The 17,644-nt window shown below is 42.0% G+C and overlaps 1 protein-coding gene across 1 annotated transcript in view; it reads left to right on the forward strand.

Moving 5' to 3' along the window:
* The window catches only part of ncanb (neurocan b), a 174,078-nt gene that overhangs the window by 95,846 nt on the left and 60,588 nt on the right, over positions 1–17,644 (forward strand). The window contains exon 9 of the mRNA XM_072660147.1: positions 14,494–14,610. Within this exon, the coding sequence (XP_072516248.1) occupies positions 14,494–14,610 (117 nt within the window). The remainder of the gene's footprint in view (positions 1–14,493; positions 14,611–17,644) is intronic.

The raw sequence follows: 17,644 nt of genomic DNA on the forward strand, positions 1-17,644 counted from the left end.
GTTTGCCTGATTATTGTGTTTGATACTTTGGCTTTTGACCTCACTGCTTTGCCCCGACCTTGCTCTTCTGGATTGTGTTTGGTGTATTCTTGCCTCTACCTCATTACAGGAAGAAGTAATAGACCAATAATTGATGTAGAACAGGTACCTTAACATTTACAGCATTTAGCTGACACTCTTATCCAAAGCAATTTACAAGGTTACTAGTATTACAGAGGTGGGCCAGTGTAGTGTTAGGAGTTTTGCCCAAGGACTCTTATTGGTGTAGTGTAGCACAGTCACCCAGACCAGGAATCAAACCCCAGTCTCCCATGTGGTGTAGTAGCTTACTGGCAGGTAGTAGTGTTATCTGTTGTGCCACACCAACTACACATGTAGGTACATGTAGACCAATAGTGGTGGTGAGGAGGCGGGGCACAGAATGAGTGACAACTGTAGTAGAAACAGTAGAACGCTGACATGAGATCAGTGCAAATTCCAGTATTTTACACAATTTAGAAAGACCAGCTGAAGCCATTTTCACATCCCAAACAGAGGGAATGTCCGTATCTCTAAATAGAGGACATGTCTGGGGAAAAAAATGGACATATTATCACGCTAACAAAAGCTTGATCTGAAGGTGGAGCAGCATGTGGGCGGAGGTGGTAGAGTAACACTACAGGATTTTACACTAATATGACTCTATGGGTTCTGCAGCGTTACACAGCAGTTCTGGAGAGAGGTTCTCCTCCTGCAGCTCCACCACCAAAGCTCCATAGTGCAGTAGCAGCAGCGCTTCGGCCCGGAGTGGGAATGATGGAGATGCCGTTCTCCCCCTGTTCCAGTCAGTGGATCATCAGCTTGATCCTGAAGCTGCCATTTTAAGGTAAATTGTCACATAATGCTGCTTTAAAGGCAGTCAGTGAAACACAGGTGCGTTTAATATATTTAAACCATCAGAGCACCCAAAATAAATTCCCCAAATAATCCTCAGATCAGACAGCAGAAAAAAACACCCTCGCCTTAAAATATTCTCTCTATCAGCATTAAAAAGCTAAGCCTGTTGAGTCAGCCTCCCAGAGAGATTTACATAATTCTCACAATGCTAACTTCCACACTCGTGACCCTGACATAAAACAGCACTATTAATAGGCCTGACAGCTGGAATGTGAGGGACTGTGGTGCTCTGTGTGAGGTCTGAGCCGAGTAGGGCCAGGTTTCATATCTTTGGGACAGGATTCTTGCTGGCAGGCGAGCAGGAGGCAGCGGGAACCAAGCAGCTTTCATCCGGCCTTGCTCCTCTGCTATTGTTAGCATCTGGAGAGGCTCTGACAGTCTGGCTAATGGGAGCCGCTGGAAGGTTGGTTAGGGCTGCTTTAAGCACAGAGGCAGACCCCCTCCCCTCCCCTCGCCCTCCCCCTCCCCACGTCTATTCCTTTGCTCTCCCTTCTTTTCCTCTCCGGTATCCTCTCCTCTGTCCTCTCATTTCATCTTCTCTAAGGGTCTGAAAGTGTCCTGAGCTCAGAGCTTTTCACCTGTGTGCTAATTATACAATAGAGTGACTTAAGGCATTTTTACATTATTAAAATTCTAATTTACATATATTTTTACCCAGTACCCCAAATGTTGTCAGCTGAGACATTTTTAGAGCCTGGTCAGCTTCTAGTGTACGAAGCAAACAAGATCCAGAACCTGATTCTGCGCTAATTAGCTTATACTGAACTAATTAGGTACTGTATGGCAGGCTGTTATCTCTAATGACAGGTGCAGCACAGCTTAACACATTAGCAGTCATCTAGAATCTTTTAGTCTTCTTTCTCCCAATCTGCTTTGGCCAGTTAACCCACCCGTCCGTAACCCATAGCACAATGCTTCTGACACTACGAGGGCAGGGATCTAACACACATCCTCTTTGATGTGATGTGATCCTCAGAGATGCAGCATCTCCAGGCAGCCCACACGCTCTGAGGAAAGTGGCGGGTCCCCAGCTCCAACGCACGAGCTAACAGACGCCTGTGCCAGCCAACATCACTTTAGGAGTGATGATGGGGGAGATAGCGCCACCTACATTTACATTTATGGCATTTAGCTGACGCTCTTAACCAGAGCGACTTACAAGGTACCGGGAATCACCCACCTGGACAAAGCACAGCCAATTGTGCTCTCTCAGACTCTGATGGCAAAGCCGCATGGCTTGGGATTTAAACTTGTGACCCCCCGGGCCATAGTGGCATAGAACAATGAACTGTTCTTTACAGAACCAACAACACATTTTCTGTGGACTCACCCATTTTAGGTCCTCCCTGATTTAGTATGATGATCTGGCAATGCATCAACCAAATCTGGACATTGGTTCTTAACTCTTAGTTAACCACCTTAGTTGAATGTAGAAGATCTATACTACTGGAGAGCCTTCTGGGTGTGGGTACTGGCCTTTATGTTAAATAGACCTCTCATAGAAGCTCTCTGATCCACCTCAGCTTAGCTGTAGCTTCTCTCATCGGCAATAAACCACTGTAGCCCTGCATGCTGAGAATGAGGCACAGAGTGATGTGTGTTCCTGCAGAAGTAGGTTTCTCATTCCCTGGCTGCACATTTGGCATTCCCTCCACTGTAATTGTGGTCTTCTGGAGCAGCAACGGCAAAGACCATCTGCGTTTAAAGACCTGAGAGTCATTTAGGCCTACAAGAAAGATGAGATATTCACTTAATGTCCAAATGTTTTTGGACACCCTTTCTAATGAAGGCAGTTAGCTACTTCAAATTGCATCCATTGCTGACACAGATGTGCAAATGCACACACATACAGCTTGTCTAGTCCCTGTAGAGAAGTACTGCCAATAGAATAGGACTTTCCTAAACAGATAAACATTGATAAACCTATTGGCACCATGCTGCCTAATGCCAGGCGTGGGCTAGAGGGGTATAAAGCCCCCCCAGCATTGAGCTGTGGAGCAGTGGAAGAACTGTGTTCTCTGGAATGACGGTGGAGCTTATAGCTCATTGGAGATCATACTGACCCTGATCTTACTTAAACTCTTGTCGGTGAATGCAATCAAATCCTCACAGCAATGCTTCTCCAACATTTTTTTACATTTCAGAAAGAAACAATGTACGAGCAGGTGTCCCAATACTTTTGTCCATAGAGTGTATCTTCTGTTTATCATATTAATACATTTGTCGCTGTCACACCAAAACCCGTTTTGTGTGCTTTTCTTTGCAGCTAATGTCAGCAGCGTATGTTTTAGTGCATTATTCTCCTGCGTTCAGTTTGGTGAATTTTAACAAGCGAGCAGATCTTCCTCGGCTCTGTGCTGCTGACACTCGGGGCAGGAACTGTAGCTGAGTTTAATGTTTAAGTCCACAGTTGAACACATTTATTCACACCTCCTAAACACCCTAACTGGAATCCCTGCAACTGCGAGGATAGTTTTACCTCTATTTAAGCTACTTCTGCTCTGCAGCTAATAAATGTGCTGCTGAAAGTTCCAGTGAGCAAGGTGGGGTACACTAAATGCTTATTTTCCACCTCTGTCAGTCCCACTAACAGAGTCAGAGGGGCTAAGACAGAGACAGAATGGGGGAAGGGGGTTATTTTAAGAGCAGTGTGTAATTAATCATTACCCAAAGGCATGAAGCAGAAAAAGTCTTCATCACTGCTGTTGCTCGCTCTTCCCTTTACTTTCTCTCTCTCTTTGTTTCGTGTTTCTCCTTTTTTCAATTGTTCTTTACTCCTTGAACACACACCTCAGAAGCCTGTGTTCTGGCCAGCATTGTTTCAGTTCTGTCGCGTAATGCGACATCAGTTATACTCGCTTGGCTTTTAGTGCATTATCCTTTTGCATTTAGTTTAGAGTGATTTTGCTTTAGTCTCTTTTAGAGCCCAGTGTATTTAAAGACTGTGTTCACATGCTTTAATAAGAGTTAATAAGTGCTTTCATAGCAAATTTACCAGTGTTGATTTAACACTGGTGCTGTGTGCAGTTTTTGAGGAGTGAGATAAAATCCACCCACTTTTTATAATAACACTACTATTAATAAGAATGTATATAAATATAGTTACTATAGCTACTATAATTTTACAGTTTCAATGAAAAATGAAATTTTATTTTAGTGCTGTACATTAATCATTGTTTATTATTAGCTGATTTTTTAAATTTTCACTGTTAAACAAAAGACTGGAAACATTGTTGATGAGACAGTCATGCTAATAAAGCCAACCTGAATTGAATTGAATTGAGATCCCTGGGAAGGAAAGGATTACAGGTGGTGATTAAAAAAAAGCTCACAGAGAGAGAACTGCTCATATGCTGGTAAGAAAGGAAAACCACCCCCCCCCCCTCCCTTTGAAGTTTATCTAAGTCAAGAGGGTGGTGCACTGTTCCACTGTTCCAACCATGATCTTCATGATTTTTAACTATTACAGAACGTATAGAACCTGTTTACATCTGGTCACTTCATGCATCTTGAGTATCAGGATTAAGTGTAAACACACCCAAAACTCTAAGACTCTAAACCAGATGCAAATCCCATCACTCAAACCACTTCAGGAGGAGGTCTAAGACACTTTATAGCAGTGTAAACACAGCCATCTCTCCAAGCCGTCTCTTTACAACCAAAACCATCTCCCAGTACAACTGAAACCCATCCTAGAACAACCAAAACTCCTCCCAGTACAACTGATACATCTTCCAATATAACTGAAACCCCTCCCAGAACAACCAAAACTCCTCCCAGTACAACAAAACCCCTCCCAGTACAACTGATACACCTTCCAATACAATTGAAACCCCTCCCGGAACAACCAAAACTCCTCCCATTACAACTGAAACCCCTCCCAGAACAACCAAAACTCCTCCCATTACAACTAAAACTCCTCCCAGAACAACCAAAACTTCTCCCAGTACTACCCAAACTCCGAAGCACCTTTAATAGTTGCCGTACAATGAGCATATTGCATATTCTGTCCCACATGGCGATCGGATTTCAGTCTGACTCACTAGACACACTGGACTTTTGAATGTAAATACATGTGGCTAAAATCTCATCAGGATACAATCCTGAAACTAGTCACATGAAACAAGTCACATGAAGTGGCCAGGTGTAAAAGAGTCCTAGAGAAGCCAAAAATCAAGTACTGTACTCTATATATTAGCCTCTATAGAAACTGGTATACCAGCAACCTTGAACATTGACCCCTGTTTGTTGGAATGGCAGTAATGTTCTGGGGTCAAACTGATGTTAAACCATCCATAACTGTTACCATTAACTTGGGTAATATTAAAATAATCAATATTTAGTGTAATCAGAAGATGATTTTTTAAATTAATGAAATCAATTTTGAAAAGAAAAAACATAATTTTTGCTCTGATTTGTACATTTTCATATTTTTGAGAGTTGCAAACACATTGGATTGGTCTTTTTCCATTGCACTAATTAAACCCAGCAGAAAAGGTTTCATTCTCCTCAAATATTTTTCCTTCGTTCTTAAATATTGAAAGTGAACACAAATAACAGCAGATAACGCTTACAAGAGACATTTTGTTTAAACTCACAGGTTTCTGTTTATTCCAATATTAGTCAGGATTTCGTCAGGATTGGGCAGATTTTGATTGGCTCAAAATCAGCCGATATTAAGGGTCAACTGATCCATCAGTCAGGTCTCAATCTCCTCATCAGGAATTCCTCTTGCCTGAAAGGTGAACTGCGGTTCAGCCAGCGATGTTTCTGTCTCGCAGCGTACAGTGACCGAGCGAGTCTCTACTGGTCTCAATGCAGTATTGACTCATTTATATATTTCCCACATCGGCCGCAGCCCCGAGAATGAAGTGCGATCTCATTTGTGAGCAGTAAGTCGTGACTAATTGTTTGAGAACCGAATCAATGTGTTATTCCTCTGCAGTCTGCACCAGACTGACTTAATGTGGAGAGCACTCCATCCTCTTAGAGAACGAGCCATTTGACAGGATTTGAAGAAAAGAAGAAGAGCTCAAGTAGGCAGTGAAGAGTTTATTTCATCATGCCAATGATGAGAAGTCCTTGAACTCTGGCACTGTGGTTGAGTGCTGTAAGAGGGCCAAGTGAGCGAGTGAAGGAGTCTTGGCAGCTCTCATTAAAGCGGTTAGTGAGACACTTCATAGCTCCTTTGGCCTGACTTTGGAGCAAAGGGCCGGGAAATATATCCATATGGGACTGTCCCTGTAGTTCTACAGGCAAACGACAAGCACCTTCACAAACACCTCGAGCTTAAATGGTCCATTTCAGTTGTTAAACTTTAGCTTACCTAACTTGCTGCCACTAAAAACAGCCTGGTCAGAGGAGGAGTTCGTATAATATTAGAGTAAAAGACTATTTCAGGATTCGTACAGTGTTTACTCTGACCAATTACTGACCAAACCCGCAGCAACCAAACGATTTCAGCACCATGTTACAAAGCAACCAGTGAACCTAAACCTCAGCCTAAACCTAAACTTAACCTACTACACCTAAACCTCAACCTAAACCTGAACTTAACCTACTACACCTAAACCTATTTCCAACCTTAACTTAAACCTAATTCTAACCTAAACCTCAACCTAAACCTAAACTTAACCTACTACACCTAAACCTATTTCCAACCTTAACTTAAACCTAATTCTAACCTAAACCTCAACCTAAACCTAAACTTAAACTACTACACCTAAACCTATTTCCAACCTTAACCTAAACTTAACCTACTACACCTAAACCTATTTCCAACCTTAACCTACTACACCTAAACCTAAACTTAACCTACCACACCTAAACCTCAGCCTAAACGTAATTCTAACCTTAACCAAAACACAACCTGCTACACCTAAACCTGAACCCAAACTTAACCTAAGCCTAAACCTAACCTACTACACCTAAACCTCAGCCTAAACCTAACCTACTACACCTAAACCTACTTCTAACATAAACCTAAACATAACCTACTACACCTAAACCTCAGCCTAAACCTAAACTTAACCTACTACACCTAAACCTTAACCTCAACCTAAACCTAATTCTAACCTCAACCAAAACACAACCTGCTACACCTAAACCTCAACCTAAACCTAAACTTAACCTACTACACCTAAACCTATTTCCAACCTTAACTTAAACCTAATTCTAATCTAAACCTCAACCTAAACCTAAACTTAACCTACTACACCTAAACCTATTTCCAACCTTAACCTAAACCTAATTCTAACCTAAACCTCAACCTAAACCTAAACTTAACCTACTACACCTAAACCTATTTCCAACCATAACCTACTACACCTGAACCTATTTCCAACCTTAACTTACTAAACCTAAACCTCAACCTAAACCTAAACTTAACCTACCACACCTAAACCTAAACCTCAACCTAAACCTCAGCTTAAACCTAATTCTAACCTTAACCAAAACACAACCTGCTACACCTAAACCTGAACCCAAACTTAACCTAAGCCTAAACCTAACCTACTACACCTAAGCCTCAGCCTAAACCTAACCTACTACACCTAAACCTACTTCTAACATAAACCTAAACATAACCTACTACACCTAAACCTCAGCCTAAACCTAAACTTAACCTTCTACACCTAAACCTCAGCCTAAACCTAAACTTAACCTACTACACCTAAACCTTAACCTCAACCTAAACCTAATTCTAACCTCAACCAAAACACAACCTGCTACACCTAAACCTCAACCTAAACCTAATCTTAACCTACTACACCTAAACCTATTTCCAACCTTAACCTAAACCTAATTCTAACCTAAACCTCAACCTAAACCTAAACTTAACCTACTACACCTAAACTTACTTCTAACATAAACCTAAACATAACCTACTACACCTAAACCTCAGCCTAAATCTAAACTTAACCTTCTACACCTAAACCTCAGCCTAAACCTACACTTAACCTACTACACCTAAACCCATTTCCAACCTAATTCTAACCTAAACTTAACCTACTACACCTGAACATAATTCTAATCTAAACCTACACTTAACCTACTACACCTGAACCTCAACCTAAACCTAAACTTAACCTAAACCTAATTCTAACCTTAACCAAAACAAAACCTGCTCAATCTAAACCTGAACCCAAACTTAACCTAAGCCTAAACCTAACCTACTACACCTAAACCTAATTCTAACCAAAACCTAACCCACTACACCTATACCTCAACTAAACCCTAACCTGAACGTAACCTAACCCTGGCCCTGATTTTAACCACAGCAGAACGTTTTTTTAGAAGCTCTGTAGCATTGACAAAACAGCGCCACCAGCCATCTCGGGGTGGATATATATAGAAATATGTAGGAATGCTGCGATATTGTGGTGATATATATTGAGATATATTAACCTTCACATCAAAACTACAGACACATCTTTAATCTCACTCGAGGCATTACCGATCTGCTGTCTGGGTTGTCACCATACCAACACCAGGCACAAGGGAACTGTTATTGGTTGGGTTCGAGTTTAGGGTCAGGCTGTGTGAAATTGTATTTTCAGGTTCTACACATGTTCAAATTAGACCTTTTTTTCACCAAGTATCAGATGTACAAGATTTTTTTCTTGGTGCAGGTATCAGCCATAAAATCAATTCCAATAAAATAAATAACAAAAAATATATTCTACATAGAATAAAATATAAAATAAAAATTTTGAAAAAATAGAAAGTTTGCAAACAAACTGCAAAGGATGTGCAATAGGACACAATCAGGTACTGTCCTACTGAGGGACATACAGTATATACAGACTGTACCTTTATGAGAAATCCAAATGTCAGTGTAAATGTTATAAAATTAAATATAATGTAATATATTATTTATTAATTTGACTAATCTTCTAAGTAAATCTTGCATGGTGTCTAAAGGTTCCTCCGGGTACTCTGGTTTCCTCCTACCTCCCAAAAACACATGCTAGGTGAATTAGCTGTGCTTAATTACCCCTAGGTTTGAATGGGTGTGTGTGGTACCCTCTGAAGAATTGCTTTCCTGTCCAAGGAACATTCCAGCCTAGCACCAGATGACCGTGACCAGGAAGAAGGTGATGAATGAAGGAGCAAAGGAATAGTGTCTAAAGGCCTTTACTCATTAAAACTCTTCCCCCAGAGCAGAGCGTGTGTACATCCACAGTTTCACTATAAAAAGCTCTGTGTTGTCTTTGTTGTTGGATGTTCTGTCACAGTTTCTGAGCAGAAATGGCAACAATTGAAATGGAATTCAGATTTAGTTGCAAACTAGGGTTAATAGTGCTGACCAAATTACAATGTATGTGTTTGTAGTTGTTTTTAAGGATGTATGAAGACAGACATCTAGTCCTAGTGTGTCATTGGCTCATCATTCTGCTGTCCACAGCAGACTCCCACTGTCCACCCGGCCCATTACTGCACTGTCCATCATCCTTGCCTGCAATGTTGAGTAATGAAGGTGGAAGGACACCGTGTTACACAGTGTCTCAGGCTCACTAGATTCTATCCTCTAGACCCAGCTCACACTCTTCCTCTGTGTGTATTTCTTAATGCAGTTTATTTTCTATTATGTATGTTACAGATCTGTTCGCCTGATTATTTCATAAAGTTGCTAAATTTTCAACTTGAGACGAAATCTTACCAAAACACTATGGAGAGATAACACAGCTGGCACAGAGCTAACAGATTCATCAGGCGTTTCCAGCTGTATCAAATATTAGAGGAAGGAAAGAACAAATCTGCTCCAATCTGGTAATAAACACAGTCTGATATCACAGAGTTTCTTGTTGAGTGAGCCAGAGGAAAACTCCCTCAGAGCGAAGAGGAAGAATTACCTTCAGAATCAGAATCAGAATCTTTATTTGGCAACTATCAGATTTACAGGGAGCGTCTCTTGGTGCAGGTGTCAAACATAATGAAATCTAATAACATGCATATAGATATATCTAAATATATATCTAAATAAATATAGCTCTTATATCTAAACATAAAATACAAAATAGACAAAATATACAGCAAGTAAAAGGATGTGCAGTGGGACGCAATGAAGTACTGGACCACTGAGGTTTGGACTGTATATACAGTCTGTAGCTTTAAAAGAGTAGACCTTTAGCTCAGTCCCTGCATCGACACGTCCAGAATTGTAGCATCTTCAACCTCCCACCTGCACCGATTAACAGAGCGCTCGCCAGGTTTTCAGCCTCCCTCTAAAATCTTCACTGGCACCGCCAACAGGAGGGCCGTTAGCATGTCTGGTATTCTCTCCAGCACGGACGAAAGGCTAAAGTTTGTCTTTTCTCTTCACGCAAACCTTTAAAACGTAGTCGTAGTGCAATGTCAGACCGCGGGACGTATTTGAGTCGGATCTGCTTGAAATCCTCCTGTGAGGGATTTAGGAAAGCAGAGAGCCGGACCGAGCGTCCCTTTATGCTAACCCCACCTCACATCTCTGTTTACTGTAATGTATTTCTACATGAATCTACTCACCCAGACCCGCCGCTGAGGGGTCTGACCGGCGCTGAGGGGTCTGACTGGCACTGAGGGGTCTGACCCGGCACTGAGGGGTCTGACCTGATGCTGAGGGGTCTGACTGGCACTGAGGGGTCTGACCTGATGCTGAGGGGTCTGACCAGCACTGAGGGGTCTGTCCTGATGCTGAGGGGTCTGATTCTCGAGGGTCTTGACCAAACTTTGCTGAAACAGTCTGAATTAAATGAATTGAATTAATGAATTAAGTAAATCTGTCCCACCGTTCAGCCCTGCGTTCACGCTGCTTCAGATGAACTCCTGTCTTATTGGTCGCCTCATTAAAAATGCCACATAACGGGCAGAGTTTTTCAGATAGAGTTGTACATGTTTAAACTGGGTGGAGTGGGAACTCTGGTCAGTGTGTTTGGGTCAGTATAAAGATTCTTCCAAGTACAAGTACTTTCCACCTACCTTACAAAAACACATGCTAGGTGAATTGGCTGTGTCTGATGGACTGCTGCTCTGTCCAGGGGCTCTTTCAGGCTTGTGCCCAATGATTCAGTGTAGGCTCCAGACCCTCTGCGACCGTCACCAGGAAAAAGCAAGGGATGAATAAAGGAATGCTGATAATAAAATCTTGTTGAGCGAGCCTGAGGAAAAACCCCTTAGAGCAAAAGAGTGAAACCTTTAGAGAAGCCTTAAAAGACTTAAAAGGGGAACCCATCCCGCTCTGGTCTACACTGGATAGCACAAAAGATAACTCAACAGAAGCATAAAGAAAGAACTAATGAGTACACAGTAATACAAACTGAACACAGATTCTGATTCTACACAGAAATGCTCAGATTTAACCACTGATACCGGAGGCTGCTAATGATGAAGTATTATCAGGGGAAAAAGAGATTAGAGCTTTGATTGTTCTTAATATAAATATGTAATGAACTCAGTGTTAGTAGTTATGCTAGTAGTAATGGCTTTAGTAAGACTCCATGCAGTCCATGCTCTAAATAACAGTGCAAGATAATGCCATGTTTGCAGAGAATAGCACCCAGGAGTAGCATATTTAAAGAGGAATAGTAGAGGTCCTAGAATTTAACCCTGTGGGACGCCATATTTTAAACGTCTACATTTATGGACACTGAGAGTATATTAATGCATTTTTTTATTGTTCAGTAACAATTTAAATATTTGCAGTTCTGGTATTTGAACATTTTTGAGTCATCCTGGGTGTGTGAGAGCTGCCGGCAGTCCTTTTGAAATCATTTCCCTGTGTTGAGTTTTTCTCCTCCCTGCTGTACATCATTACATGCGCCCAAAGTTTTAATGGAGGCTGTGCACGGCGTCTGATGTGCAGTGTCTGATTCGCTGTCAGATTGTGTTCGGCGCTGAAAATGAATTATAAAACAGCGCTAAATCAATTTCCCAGAGTAAGACAAAAAAGAGGGAACGAGGCGTCCGCCCAGCAGCCGTCCTTGTAAAAGTTTCCCCTGTCGAAAAGTGAATGTAATTACGACTTAATCTGTTAAATCTCTCGTTTATCGCAGCGCTCCTCAAAAAACATGCAGTGTGAGTTGCACGGTGGTGAAGCTGAGAAGAACAGAGTGGTTATTAACTGAGGACGCCACCATTACTCTACATATAAATAGATGGCAGCGTGCAGCATGGGGGGGTGATGAGTGGATCATTCATGGGACCTAGGGAGGTGGGGGGGTGGGGAGGTGGGGAGGTTGGGTGGGTGGTGGGTAAATTTCTCATCAAACCTGTGCCAATCTGCCACCTGCTAGGAACCCTTTCTTTTCCCCAATATATCGTCGCTGCCATGTAAAAACCATGTATCTATTTCTAGTTTTTGACAGCACGTGAATCTGGTGAATCAACCTGGTATCACGCCTGAAATGTGACCATGCTACTAAAAACAGCTCCGGCGAAACATACGCTAAGCTACGTTTCACTCACCACGTGCCCCTGCGGTCGCAAAGGCGGGTCGGAAAACTGCATGCCGAAGCAGCATTGTGGGAAATGTAGTTCACTAGTTACAATTACTGGAGTTAACATTTGTGGTTGTGAGTAAGTGAGTGAGTGGCTCAGTGGCCTACAGCTTTGACCCTGAGGTCGCGAGTTTAAATCCCGAGCCATGCCGCTTTGCTCTCTCTGGATGGGTAGATGGCGCTCTCTCTCCGCTTCAGTCTTAAACTGATGTTGGTCAGCACAGGTGTCTGTTAGCTGGTGTGGTAAGACTGGCTTCACATGTATCACAGGAGACATGTGTTAGGTCCTTACCCTCCTTGGGCTCCAAAAGCTAAGCAAATTATTATAAAAACATTAGCATGTTGACAGCGACAGATCGGTCCATGATGAATACGCACAGCTACTCGATCACTAGTTTTGAGCAACAAGTAAACGTACCGCACATCTAAACGCACACAGGCTTTACTTAAGACGAACAGAAGGATAGGCAACTATAAGCTAGTATAAGGAAGGAAAAAAAAACTGTTGTTCATGTGACCAGTCAATTTAAGGAATTGACCATGAACACTTTTAACCTCGCTGTAGCAGCACTTTTTACCCAGTTTTTCAGTCGGTATCCAGACAACACCTACCTGGTCGCCATAGCGCTCAGTTGCAATAGTGCTTTTTGTCTACAAAAAATATCAATGATACATTTGTTTACATTTTGTTTACATGATTACATTTGTTTACATGATTACATTTGTTTACATTTTGTTTACATTATTACATTTGTTTACATTTCAGGACGTGATAGCAGGTAGGTTACGAGATTTTTTCTCCTCCTGTAAAGCGGCTATTTTGAAGATACAGGGTTTTATGGTAACAGCAACAGTGTGGACAGTAGGATGTAATTTGTATACAAATGACAAAACAGATCATCAACAAATCACCCCATTATCACTATACTACTGATTTATTGATTATCCATCCTGTGCTCTGTTAGGTCTGTTATAATCTCCAGTACTAATAGTGCCACATTATTACTGATGTCACAGTACTCACACTGTGTGTGTGTGTGTGTGTGTGTGTGTGTGTGTGTGTGTGTGTGTGTGTGTGCGTGCATTGAGAGTGTACACAGACTGGGCATTTCTGACCTTTCAGTTCTTTCCTGAAGGATACATCCTAGTTACACTTGCTGCACTAAAACCTCTGGACTTGGATATTAAATATGAAATGTAATCTGATCTGAAATAGATGATCAGTTTCTGAAAAAAGCTCTTTTTGAGTTTAAGAGTCCTCCACATTATGACACAGACGATCATGCCTCCACTCTTACATTCTAACAACTGGAGAAAATATTAAATATTTAAAGCATTAAAGCAAATGGTAGGAAGAGAAGGAACAAACTTTCTTAACCTGTATTAGAAGTGTGGAATTCTTTTGTTTTGAAGCATTTCTATTGGCCCATTCATCATAAAAATTCTAATATAATATATAGAACAACTGTCAGATTCACATTATGGAGTGCTGTGGATGGATAGGATGCTGTGCGAATCCAGTACTTTTACAATATATGGCAAATGTATTATTAAACAACAAAATCCCTCAAATAACAGATTTGTGTTTTTGCTGCAGCATCAAATGGCAGCTCTGTCTGTTCCACTGAGCAAGAAACAGAAAGCTGCCTACATGATCTAATTTACTCAAATATATCATCCATGACTTTATGGACTGTCTTATTTTTCCAGTGCAACGTTATGACATCATTGCAGAGCTACAGCGCTCTTGATCTGTCATGTCTGTAGCTGTACTGGACATTTACATGTACACCACTCTACAGGTCCTCAGACTCGAGAATGTTTAATTCTGCACTTTAGATTAATCAATTTGATCCATATCAGAGAATGAAACGAATTAAATACGTAGCTAAATGGCTCTTATTATTATTTATATGCACCATAGCAACCAGTTAGCAACAGCATACAAACCACTTAAAAAGCCAAAGCAACCATTTGTCCAGTCTGTTTGTCATGTTTGGTTTATAGCTTTATTGAATGTATAGGTAAATGAGAGTGACGCAGTAACTCTGAGCCCAATTCCTCCTTCTTTGTGTCTGAACAGTGGAGAAGGACCCTTGCCAGTTAAATCCATGCCTTCACGGGGGCAGCTGCCTGCGGGACGGCGAGGGCTACAGCTGCCTGTGCCTTCAGGGTTATGCCGGAGAGAGCTGTGAGATTGGTGAGTGACCGGACGGCTGTGTTGAGCAAAAAGTGAGGGGTCAAGCACAAGAGGTCAAGGGCTCTTGAAGGAGGCCAAAAGTGAATGATGGTTGATTGCTAAGCTGCTGCCGCTGCCGCTGCCGCTCCCGCCGCCGCCGCCGCCGCTGCCACACACAATAACGATCCAATTTATGCTAATGCTGCTGCTGATGATGGCGATTATATAGATGATGACAATGAAGGCAATGATGACGGCCGTGCTGCTATAAGGGGATAATGAGGCACGTTGAAGCCCCCGTTCCTCGTTCCTCCACTCTTGGCTCAGGGCTGGTAATTTTGCGCTTGTGCGGTTTAAGGGCGATAACTTTGCAGCAGCTTGATTTCAACAGCAAGGCCATCGCAGCCAGCTCTCGAGTGCCTCGCTGAGTCTAGTGCACGGAGCTGTGAGAGTAAACATATTTGCATTTTCACAAACTCTCTTCTTCTCAAGACTGCACCTTGAAGTCATTTTGGCTTGATGAGGGCCGTGAGCATCTCCGCAGCCCTGAAGTGGCAGAGCAGTTAACACAGACTCAAACTTCTTAAGCCTTGTCGAGATGAAGACACTGATTAGTGTCGTCAGTCAGAGAAAGGGCTGTTTCTCTGCGGCTGCGGACAGCTGGGCTGGTTTAGGCAGCTCGCGGTGGAGAGTTTGTGTGTATTGTGCTCTGGAACAGGTGAGAGGAACCTGCAGAATGTTTTCTGGGGAGGATGAGAGAGAGCTCATATAGCAGATGTACTAGACATTTTTCACACAGTTTGAGGTTCAGGTGCAGCTAGGATACGTTCTGCCTGAAAGAGCTTGTGCACTGATCGGCCATAACATTAGTAACATCCGTTTTTTTCATTTACAGTGTCTCCTGTTTGAGGTGGATATAGTGTTGCTGAATGCAATCAAATTCTCACTGCAATGCTCTTACTCCAAAATCTAGTAGAAAGTCTTCTTCTCTGGACAGTAGAGACAGTTACTCCAACAGAAGCAGGATCAACTCCTGCAAAAGAAACAATGAGTGAGCTGGTGTCCCAATACTTTTGTCCATAGAGTGTGCATAGTTATTATTTCTGCCCAGTATTGCCATGACCTTCATGTCCATGATGAGTGATGACTGGACCTCAGGAAAAACACTGAAACACGAAGAACCCTGTAGAACCGTTAATAAGCAGTGGCTGCTCTGGTGTGGTTGAGAGTGGTGATGTCAGAGGTCACAGCTGTGTTGTGCCGTAGCAGGGGGCGCTAATGCTGATTATCATGGGGCTCGTTATCAATCTTTCCACACGCCAGCCGCCCAGTCAATACCTGAATTATGTTAACTAATATAGACGAAACGATGCTCGATCCATCTGTGTGTCAATAAACGCTGACATCTGTACGCTAACTGCTTCACATGCGCACCACAGTGTACCAGCCCAGAGACTCCGCAGGGCATTGTGGGTATTTATGGATTCCAATCACATTCCGCTCGGGCCGGCGCGAGCGTTTGTCCTCAGACTTTACTTTTTATTATTATTATTTGGGTGTTTGGTGGGTTTTAAACCTTCCTCTGGGAGCTCCAGTAATGAGCTTTTCAGGCCAGTGGTGGTGGAGCGTTAGTGAGGGGTTCAGTGTGTGTGTGTGTGTGTGTGTGTGTGTGTGTGTGTGTGTGTGTGTGTGTGTGGTATTAATTACTGCTAAAGGCGGTCAGGTTAATTACGTATTACTGCAAACACTTGACCAGATTTGTTCTGAGTTAACACTCTGACGCTCTCTGCAGTCGAGCCGCTCTGAAGGAGAAAGAGGTGAATTATGATGAGCAGCAGCAGCAGCTTCACTTCCACAGTTCAGTTCACCCCTCCTTCCTTTAGTTTCCCTTATTTATTTATTTATTTTTATTCATGTATTTATTTATGTTTCTTTATTGTTTATCGTTTTTTATAGTTATAAATTATTATTTATTTTTTATCTTATAATATATATATATTTTTAATATATATATTTTTTCTTTTCTTTCTTTTCTTTCTTTATTTCTTATATTCTTTCACTTTATTTTTTGTAGGGCTAGACATAGGTCCTAGATTATGATTAGGTCTTAGATTATGATTAGGGTTAGGGTTAGGACTAGATTAAGATTAGGGATAGGGGTTGGGGTTGGGTTAAAATTAGGGTTAGGGGCTGGGGTTAGGTTAGAGTTAGGGTTAGGATTAGGGCTAGGTTAAGATTAGGGTTCAGGGCTGGGGTTAGGGTAAAGGTTAGGATTAGAGCTAGGTTAAGATTAGGGTTCAGGGCTGGGGTTAGGGTTAAAGGTTAGGGTTAGGTTAAGATTAGGGTTAGGGACTGAGGCTAGGGTTAGGGGCTGAGGTTAGGATTAGGGCTAGATTAAGATTAAAGTTAGATTAGGGTTAGGGCTAGATTAAGATTAAAGTTAGATTAGGGTTAGGGCTAGATTAAGATTATGATTAAGGTTGGGATTAGGACTAGATTAAGATTAGGGTTAGGAACAGGCAGCAGAGTGAGGAGTGTGCCACTAGACTGAGCAGGACACCCTCTAGACCTACTTGGCCTTGTTTGCTCACCTGTTTCCTCTCCCTAATGCTACAGTTAAGCAGGGAGTGAACAGGTGTGAGGTTGAGGTGTAGTAGATTTGATATTTGATATGATTTGAAAACCTGTCATTTTTATTATTATTATTACTTATTTTTTAATTATTTTATTATTTTTAAATTATGTTTTCATTATGTTCTTCTTTCTTCATTTCCCGTTCTCTTTTTTATTCCTTTAGTTTTTCCCCCTTTGGTCTTTATTTCCCTCTTTCTGGTTCCCTCTCTCTGGTGGACACAGTGAATGGGAAGGTAGTGCAGAATGAAGCATGGTGTTTCGGTGGGGCAGGGTAGAGCAGTATCCTCAGAGGATGTCCCGGGGACTCAGGTTGTGCTCAGCAATTATTTTCGGAAGAGGCGTTTAGGATCCCTGCATAATGTATAGAGTGTGTTTCTGCCGGGCGCCTGAAACATTTATGAGGTAAGCAGAGAGTGTCCAG

Source organism: Salminus brasiliensis, chromosome 17 (genome assembly GCF_030463535.1).
Source record: "Salminus brasiliensis chromosome 17, fSalBra1.hap2, whole genome shotgun sequence".
Taxonomy (NCBI): domain Eukaryota; kingdom Metazoa; phylum Chordata; class Actinopteri; order Characiformes; family Bryconidae; genus Salminus; species Salminus brasiliensis.